Raw genomic sequence first — 10,113 nt, 5'->3', positions numbered from 1 at the left:
TACAGCACCAAGTATATACTCTCAATACACTTTATTGGTTACTAATCAAAATGTGAAATAGTCTATTTGATTGATGGATATTGATTACACATTTCCAAAGAATTCAAATTAATAAATCATGTAAATTAGGGTTGAACAGATGCCCAAACTTAGGCTGATACCATTACAATTCCCACCAATACTGTTGCTTGAACACTGTATCGTGCGTACTGAAAGTCGTGATCAACATGTTACAAGAAGGAAGTAAACTACAAAAAAGAATCTAATATATGCCTGTTAAAGTACATACCTTTATTAGTCTTCCAACATAATTACCATCTAAATCGACACATTTTTGCCAACGTTCTGGAAGTTTGAAAAATTCCTCTGTTGTAGAACTCCGTTCGGGCACGTCTGAGTATTCTCCTAACGGCAAGTTCCACTTCCTTGTTGGTGTCATATCTGTTTTCCCGCATGTGTTCTTTCAGAAAAGAAAACAAGTGAAAGTCAGAAGGAGCCAGATCTGGACTGTAGGGAGGATGTCGAAGAGTTCCCACCCAAATCTGGCAACTTCATCCCTCGTTAGCTGTGCTGTGTGCGGCTTGGCATTGTCGTGTTGGAGGATAACACTATCCCTGCCAGGACGTTTTTCACGAATAGCACGACGAAGTTTTCTCAAAGTGCGCACGTAGTGAGATGCATTGATTGTTTCCCCAGGAGTGAGAAAGTCCACGAGAAGAACACCCTCCGAATCCCAGAAGACAGTTCCCATTACTTTGCCAGCTGATGACATTGTCCTCGGTTTCTTCTTTCTTGGTGATGTTTGATGTCGCCACTCCAGGCTTTGACGTTTACTCTCAGGCTCGTAGAGGTGGAAAATGGTTTCGTCTCCAGTAACCAAACACTTCAAGAAACCCTCGCCTCCATCCTCTGCTCTGTACCGTGCCAAAAGTTCCGTGCAAACATCTTTTCTGTTTCGTTTTTGTGCCGCATTCAAATCCCTTGGCACCCATCTGCAACACACTTTCCGGTAACCCAGTACACCAATCATCTCCTGGATAGCACTGTGCCCTACTCCAACAATGTGTGAAAGTTCCCTAACCGAAACACGCCTGTTCCCCTGGATGATTTCCTGGCCGCGAGCCACGTTCCTGTTGTTCGAGGCAGTTCTCGGGCGGCCTGTGCGAGGGAGATTACTGATGTCTGTGTTTCCACCTCTAAAATGTTTTATCCATCGCCTGATGCTACTGGCAGCCATACACTGATCACCATACACTTCCTGCAATCGGCGGTGGATATCTGATGCCGATGCACCTTCCTTCAACAGAAATTCAATTACTGCACGCTGGCGAAACGACGTGTGAAACGGAGCCATTACTCGGTACTCGCTAATGCGCATACGTACTGCGCCAATCACCCCACTTTCAAGTGTATGTTGTCACAATAGATGGTTCTAATTGTCTTATACAGCGCATCGCTCTACATGAACATTTACGTCTGAAATAAAAAGTTGATCACGACTTTCAGTACGCACCAAGTAACTTTCCAGCATTGCAAGGAAAATTCTGGAGCTACTTGAAAAGAAGTGGCAGGCTTCAATCTTGAAAGCCAGAAAACCGTGACGAAGGAACTATGTGCTGACCATGCGTTACCCAATGAAAGAGCCACTTGGCAGGCCCTGGCTCTTGGAGGGTTCTTGCATCATGGAGTTTATTTTTTTAGTATAGACTAAGTAGAAGTATCTTGCTGTATTTTTCATATTTTGCAAAAAACCTAAACTCTGCCAAATATTTGTTGGTATCAGCTGGGACTGGCCAATACTGACGCATTGATATTGGCTCACACTTAGTGTAAATTACATTAGAAGGGCTCTGGTGTAAAAACATGGTAAGTGACATTTTGGTCATTTCTAAGTGCATTAAGAAAAAAGGTTATTAGGAGCTATACTGTGGATAAATTATTTTTGTGTTGTGTTTACCCATTTCACAAGGCTTCATTCACCGAGTCCAATGCAAAAAAGTTAATGAGGCAGCCTATATATGCGCAGATAATTAGTGTAAACTCAATAGGGATGACGGAAACTTGGAAGATGGCTGGATTAACTTTTTAAAAAAATGGGATAAAGCCACCGGGAATAGAGCCAAGATGGGCTTCCATGTTAGCCCCGAGGTTAGGAAAGCCGCTGAGGTGGAAGTAGAATTCACCTTGGACTGGTGACTCACGAGCCCCAGTTGGGAAAAGCCGGAGAGGAGGAGTTTTCCTTCTCCAAGCACGAGCTGACACCGTACATTCGTCTACCCCGAGCACCGATCGGCAGTTTGCCTTCAGCAACTTTGAACGTTCTTTTGTTTTAATAGAGTATAGCGTGGTTTTAAGTATGTATATTTTACAACATTTTTTTAGTAAGTGTTCTTTCCTATACCTTTTGACCTAAATACTCAACCAACACTTTCTCGACGAGGCACCATGTCAGGTGTCTGAAAACATCACATCAACCTGAAGAAGGAGGTAGTATATAACCTTCGAAAATTTGTTTGACCAATCTCATGCTCACACACGTAAGTTACTGATTTTTAATCTTTTAACCTTTAGTTGATATTCAAAATCATTACCCAAAGTTTTTAAAAACTGTGCAAATTTTACATTTTTTTCCATTTTTCACGGAATTACAAAAAATCTGTATGTGGTGCCGAATACATAGAGAAAGTTTTAACTGAAATTATGAATACTAAATTTAAAAAAATCCAAGGTCTTGCATTGCAATTGGGTGCCATTTTAATCTTACGGGTGAGGAGGAAGCAAGGGAAGAGAGACAAAGCTTTTGTAATAATACACCTCTTCTCATGGTTGACATTGTGCCAAAATTCAACTTTCCCTTAATTTTTCCAACATTGGCAGATCCCTTTCATTTCCTGGACTAATCCCTACTATGTAGTTATGGACATTTCTGGGTTGTAACATCCCATTGCAAATCAATGGAGGTGTTACAACTCAAAAGTGTCCATGACTGTACATGCCCTCAATATACTACTTTTTTATATGTAATTTCTATTAGGGATGAACCTATGTATGACATTTTTTGGTGATAGTGATGTAGATAATTGATATTCTACCGATATATAAAATTGCAAATGTTACTTGAACAGGGTGTCTACCAAAATAACAAATCCAAAATTCTTGACATGTATTTAATCGCCCTCTACTTAGGTATTGTTGGAAATTAAGAAAATATATATAAGGGGTGTCTCAGAAATATTTTTATTTTTGAATCTGCCCTCTGGGGCAATTTGCACATTACGGAGAAATGAGATAGATCGCAAATGCTTGGCAACATTGTTAATATTTAGTTGCCATGGAGCGCTTTACGAGGCAACAACGTGATTTTTGTGTTCATGCGTTTTATAAAAATAATGATTCTTGCGTCGTTTGTACCAGCATCATTATAACCTGGCAGGAATGAGAGACGTCCCAAGTGCAAATTTAATTAAATATTGGGTGAGAAAGTTTGAAAATACTGGAAGCACTATGGCGAGTAAACCACCGGGACATCCAAGGTCATCAACATCGAACAGAAACGTTGACGGTGTGCACCAGTCTGCTATTCCTCATGCAATGCTTCGACGAGTGATCGAAAACTTTAGTTCAAGAATAATTGAATGAAAACGTGAACTGTCACCATTTGTCCAATACTCTTTTCCACAAATAAAAATTTAATGCTTAAGCTTTCTTTTGGTAATAAATTTATCTTTATTAAAATAAATACTTAAATTTTTTGTATAGTCTTGAAAACGAAAATATTTCTGAGGAAATGAAAAACCTCTACCACAAGGCTGGTCAAGATTAAAACTGAAGCTGTACTTTAACAAGATATTTAGATTTGCTTTAATTATTAATGCATTTAAAAATTAACGCTTCAGACTTCATCCTGGATGGGAAATGACCACATTACTTTAATATATTTACAAAACTTGATGCATATAAGAAAATAATTCTCAAGAAACAAAGCCAAATATTCTTAACTACAACTCAATACAATTTTAGATTTCCAATATTCAAATTTAACAAATCCAAGTACAGGTATATATGTATATATATATATAACAATGTAAATTCACTATCCTGTAAAAAAAATAGCAATAATTCTTGACCACAAGCATAATTGACACCCTGTTGAAAATCTTGAATGTATAATTCATCTCCCAATTAATCTATAAAACCCAGTGATGTAAGTGGGTTTTGCCTTTGAAAACAAAGTCTGTGCCTTACAAAACCAGAATATATAAGTTATATCTATATCCAAATTTTGGGAAACGAGAGGCATGGTAGTGGCACGCCAAGCAGCAATGAGCAAGCTCCAATGAAGAAGGTGGCAGTGGCCATGGAAGTGAATACGACAGCTTCATGGAAAAGCGAGTAGTAACATTCTCTGTATTTATGTTATCATAATATTCATAAAAACAGCAAAATGGCACAATTTTGCATTGATAGTGTACTGATTAATCTGTCAAACCCGTACTTCTATTCTAGTACAAGAGGTTCCATATATTCATGCCATATGCCTAGTTTTTAACTTTGCATCTAAATGGTTAGCATTCTTGGCTTTTATCTCTAATCGGAGCTCCATAAATTTCAGTGCTGACTTTTATGTGGGCAATTGGGAAGATACTTAAAAATAAGTAGTAGCAGGCTCCAGACTAGAAAGACAAAACCATGGCAATAGGACTCTACATGCTGACCATGATGTACTATCCAAAAAAGAGGTCTTAGCCCTCAAAAGATGGTTGTGTGCAATCAGTGGCTTAGCACAATTTTCGGTGACCCCCTCCCCTCCGCAAGTGAAATATTGCAGGGCACCTTACTGAAAAATATATGGAACATACACACTATTAATGATGCCACAGGGGTGGACGACCGTAAAATATTTTGCTATCCAGTCCCCCCCCCCTTTCTGTCCCAGTACAAGAAATTAACTTGCCCCAAATATCCCATCTTCCCATTTTTTGTTATCTACTTATAAATCAGTGCAGTATCTTCTGGAAAGTAAATCGGAATGGTCTGAATCACTGATAAATAACTTGAAGAAGAAATTGGAATTACATTCTTTTACTTCAACACAAGTTTGGGTGCTTTCCTGGAAGAAGTAGTATTTAGCCCTAAAAGCTGTCCCCTTGTCTGGGCCAGCCCGATTCAAACTCACATTTGCCTACTAATATTATATCAATAATTAATTCTTGGTATTGCATACGGTTGGTGGGTTTGATAAGAGGTTTCAAAATGACCTTCCTTCATGTATACATCCACATCCAGGCAGAGCATGAAGATGTGTGTCCTGGATTTGAAATTAGTGCTTGTCCTTGCAGATCAAGTTGTTGCATGTGAAGGGAAGGTGGGTCAGGAAGTTAGTGCTGGGATTTTGGTCTGTTGGTGTAGAGGGAAGTTACGTCAATGGTGGCAAGCATGGTGTTAGTGGGTAATGGTGGGAGGATGTTGATTTTCTGAAGGAAACTGTTGGTATCCCGGAGGTAGGAGGGCAGAGCTTTTACAAGAGGCTGGAGGTAGAAGTCAACAAAGGCTGAAATTGTTCGGAGGGTGAGTTGTAACTGGGCACGATGGGTCTACCAGGTTTGTGAATTTTAGGCAGTAGGTAAAAAGTAGGGGTGCAGGGATTTTCTGGGATGAGCATGGATATGGTGGAGGCTGTCAGGCCCTCAGGGGAGCCTCGGGTATGGATAAAGTCCTGGATTTTGTCGAGATGTGTGACTGAAAGGTCAACAACCGTGGTGGTTATGTAGGTTGAGAAATCGGTCAGCTGCCGAGTAGCTTCTGCCAGGTAGTCTTGAGAGTTCAAGACCCCTTGTCAGCCGGGATGATTTTGATGTGATGGTTCTGGCAGAGATCTTGAAGGGCTTTTTCTTGGGAGGGAATGAGGTTGGGTTTGTTGTGGAGGTCGTAAAGAGATGAGCTGTCAGTGATGGTGGAGATTATGACAGTGATGTATCTTTCCAGGGGGTGGTTGGTGATCAGGGAAGAGGGGGGGTGGGCAAAATTGGAGGAGGCTTGGGCAGGTTTCATTGGTAGTGGTCTGGAGGGAGGTTTTTTTGCCCAGAAGTGTTGCCATCTGAGGCTTGTAGCAAAGGTGTAGATATATCGAAAAGGAGACTGATATATTTTTGTTTGTTTGTTTGTTTGTGTGTGTGTGCGTGCGTGCGTGTGCGCGCGCATACCCCACAATCAGTCTCCTTTTCGATATATATATATGTTACAAACAAGCACTGTATTTTACGTAATAAAGATAGATACATGCAATTTTTTTGCAAAATGTTAGAAAACTCACCAAGTTTTTATGACAAAGTCATAAACGTTCCATGTGCTCGCCTCGTGATATCCTGCAGATATCTAAGCGATAGTCCATTTCCTGCCACACTCGGGATGGCATATCACGTGTAACACTGTTGATGGAATTCGTTATGCGTGTTTTCAGTTCCTCAATGGTAGTGGGTAATGGCAAACGGTATCTTTTACGTATCCCCAGATAAAAAAATATTGCAAGGAGAAAGGTCAGGTGAAGGAGGAGACCATGATCAAAGGTTTTCATCCTCATAACTCCGCCCAATCCAACGTTGTGGTAATTTTCTGTTAAGCAATGATCCCGAACCTGATGAGGATGAGGATTTTCCGTTCCCCATATGCGCACATTGTGTGTGTTTACTTTTCCACTTAGGTGTAATGTCGCCTCGTCAGTGGAAACTAAATTCTCGATGAAATTGTTATCGTCAGCCATGAGATTTTGCATATCGCTGGAGAACGTTTCCCGTACACGACGGTCCTTACGTGTTGGCTTTTGATGCAGACTTAGGCGATATGGTTCCATGTTTAGCCGTTTTCGTAGAACACTACATAATGTTGTCTTCGGAATGTTTAGTTCCTTGGATTTAGCAGGAATCGATTTCTTCGGGCACCGTAGATAGGTTTCACGAACTCGCTCCACATCATGTTCCGACACTGATGGTCGACCACTGTTCTTGCCTTTTCAAATGCAACCTTTTTCTTTGAACTGTGCATACCACCTTCTAATCGAATTGTCTGACGGTGAATCTTTCCGATATCGCGCACAAAAAGGTCGTTGCACAACTGTAACGGACCTCGTTGCGTGATATTCAAGGACACAGAATGCCTTCTCACTAGTAATATCCGCCATTTTGGAAAACTGCCGCCTGGCGGCAGAATCAGGAGACAGAGGTCTATGAAACAAATAAGGAACAAAACTTGTTGAGTTTCTCAACAATATCGTGCATTTGTGTTCACCGTGTCATTCACCCACATCGATTACAACAATGAGGAAACCCCGACAATCATTTACGAAAACCCGGTATGTATATATTTGCAAAAAATTGCATGTGTGTATATATATATATATATATATATATATATATATATATATATATATATATATATTTGTGTGCAATTCATAAGGTTTATACTTATAGCAAAATGTCTTTCCTCGAACTTAATTAAATAATTGTACACAGCAGATATTTATAGAAACACTATAAACTTTTATTTACTGAATTTCTGTAAGTTTTTGTAGTAATATATCGATATGTCTAAATTTCTAACATTTTTTTAATAAAGTATAAAATAAATATTAATGAATTCCTGTGAAATGGTTTTAAACAATGAAATGCTTCACAGAACTTTTTCGTATGAACAAAACATTCATTGGTAACTTGCGAAAATAAACATAACTACTGGTAATTGGCATAATTAATTTTCTGATTAATATGGCACTTATTTCATGAGTTGTTATTCTTTACGACTCGCTCACGTATGCACACACACACACACTTACACATAATAACAGTTTAGTAAAGCTTGAATTAGTTTAAAATAAAATAACCTGCCAAATTCTGTTTGTACAGGAAATAGGGCAGGTCAAACATATTGGTCCTTTCGTTATGTATCCATTTGCCAGTTACTGCAAACTGCTCATAAAAAAGGGTAGTTTGAAGAAAGTGTTGCTAAACAAGAGGTATTAATAATTACTTGAATTGTTTGTTTGTTTTGTAAATTCAGACCAGTTTTTATACTTCAAGTTCTATGAAAATCTTGGAAAATAAACATGTTACACAAGGGTCACTTCTGACTGTGTGATTCTGGAAGCTTTTGCTTCATTATAAAGAACAACAATCGGTATTCATTCAAGACACACATGCTTGTCAGAAATATGGCAACACATTTGAAGTAAATCATGTGTGTTACTGTACAATATAGAGGGAAATGGTGCAAGGTATATTAAACTTGACTTGAAACTTCATTTTTTCATTTCAGATAAGCTGGCACTGAGCATGCAACAGCAAGTTACAGTTGCAGCATGGGCAATTCTATATCAGAATGATTGTGAGAGCTGAGAGCTGTGTCCACACCAATGGACTTAAACTAAACAACAATTTGATGTAAGCAGTTGTTTTCTCTACTTTCCCAAAGTCTACAGCAGCAATGTAATGTTAAAATCACGTCTTGCCAGTCTCATGATCATTCTGGTATGCAATTGCCCATGGTGCAACTGTAACTTGCTGCTGCATATTCAGCGCCATCTTGGCTAATGACATAAGCTCAGGCACGTCACACTTATCTGATATGAAAAATGAAGTTTCATATACCATTCACCATTTCCCTCTATATTGTACAATAACACACTACATTTACTTCAAATGTGTAGCCATATTTCTGACTCACCCTGTATATTAGCGGTTTGTAAAATATGTAAGTGATTTGTTTCTTAATAAATACACAATGCTTTTGATCACTTGAACATTAAAGCTGGTTGTATTTTATTTTACAATTATAAGCAAGAAAAACCTGAGGCATGTTTTCATGTAATGATTACACACACACATATTAATGCTAACAGCAAATAAAAATATAGTTTTAAGTATAATATGTATCATTGTCCACATTTGCCTCCGAAGTTGATATTATTACGAAATGACAATATGGCTTGCCCTAGTACAACTCCCAAATTCATGAATTCACTCTAACATTAATGCTGCATCTACTAGAAATTTCCATAAACAATGGCACAATTGGTTTTTACACACTATGTGTACTATGTGGAGACATTAAAGAGTATTCTATTATTAAGGATTGAAATATTAAGTGTGGTTGCCACAAATAACTGCAGCTTGCAGAAGCAATGCATACTGGAAGAGAATATTATTATGTAAATTTAGAAATGCTTGGGGAAATTGCACATATATAAAAAATATATAATGTATTGCATTATTATAGTCACATTACTCTGTTCGTATGATATGTCTGATTCTTTGACATCTTGGCACATCCCAATAAATGCTAGCAAATCTGTTTATAAACTCAAAATGTTATTCTACATCATGTAACAGTTCCTGTTGTTTATCACTTGTATCTTATCCGCTTGTATTTACTTACCACTGCTTATTCAATATATTACAGGGTTAGAAAGAAATCTTAACTTAAGAATGTAAATTATAAGAATAATGAATGTAAATGTTGCTGCAGTCTCTTGATCTGTTGCTGCTGCTGTTCTTGCAAAATGTTTCGTTGAATTTCCATCAGTTGCTTTTTAATATGACATCGATCTGTTGTTACTATTTTGTGTTGATCAGTTTCCAAAGACTGTAATTCTTCCATAAGACTGGAACTTAATGTTCGAATCTTCTGAAGTCTAAATATAAAAAAAATATATATATTAAACAATTATTAAGATAGCAATAATAGATTATGATTTAATAATGTAATAGTGGCAGTGGCTTACATTTCTTAGAGAAACATTTGAAAAGTACTAAAAACAAATTGCATGTGGACTTAACATTATGGCTAGACTGAGGATTTATATGTAAAGGCATGCTTTTATTAAAAAGGCATATTTTTAAAAAAAATACCTTGTGTGTTTTGACACAAATGTAAGAAAATGAAACTTCATTTATGATGCATATTTGGGCATTTTTAGCCATAAATGCTTATTTTGATTAATTTTACATACGAAGTGCATATATTTGAGAATTTGTTAGCATTGTTACATCTTTTAGCCAAAGATAAGCTTTTCAAAGTGGAAAGTAGTTTGTGTAACTATTCAAATACGTGTCTCCTAAATGA

The 10,113-nt window shown here is 37.8% G+C and overlaps 1 protein-coding gene across 1 annotated transcript in view; it reads right to left on the bottom strand.

The window, feature by feature from the left end:
- Positions 1–7,562: 7,562 nt before the first annotated feature.
- LOC146001733 (uncharacterized) overlaps positions 7,563–10,113 on the bottom strand; it is an 83,574-nt gene continuing 81,023 nt past the window's right edge. The window contains exon 17 of the mRNA XM_083139432.1: positions 7,563–9,682. Coding sequence (XP_082995558.1) covers positions 9,484–9,682 — 199 coding nt within the window. The 3' untranslated portion in view covers positions 7,563–9,483. The remainder of the gene's footprint in view (positions 9,683–10,113) is intronic.

This window comes from Lepisma saccharinum, chromosome 1 (assembly GCF_977018435.1).
Source record: "Lepisma saccharinum chromosome 1, izLepSacc3.1, whole genome shotgun sequence".
Classification (NCBI taxonomy): Eukaryota; Metazoa; Arthropoda; class Insecta; order Zygentoma; family Lepismatidae; genus Lepisma; species Lepisma saccharinum.
Note: the sequence above shows the minus strand (reverse complement) of the source record. Positions and strands in the feature narration are given on the sequence as shown.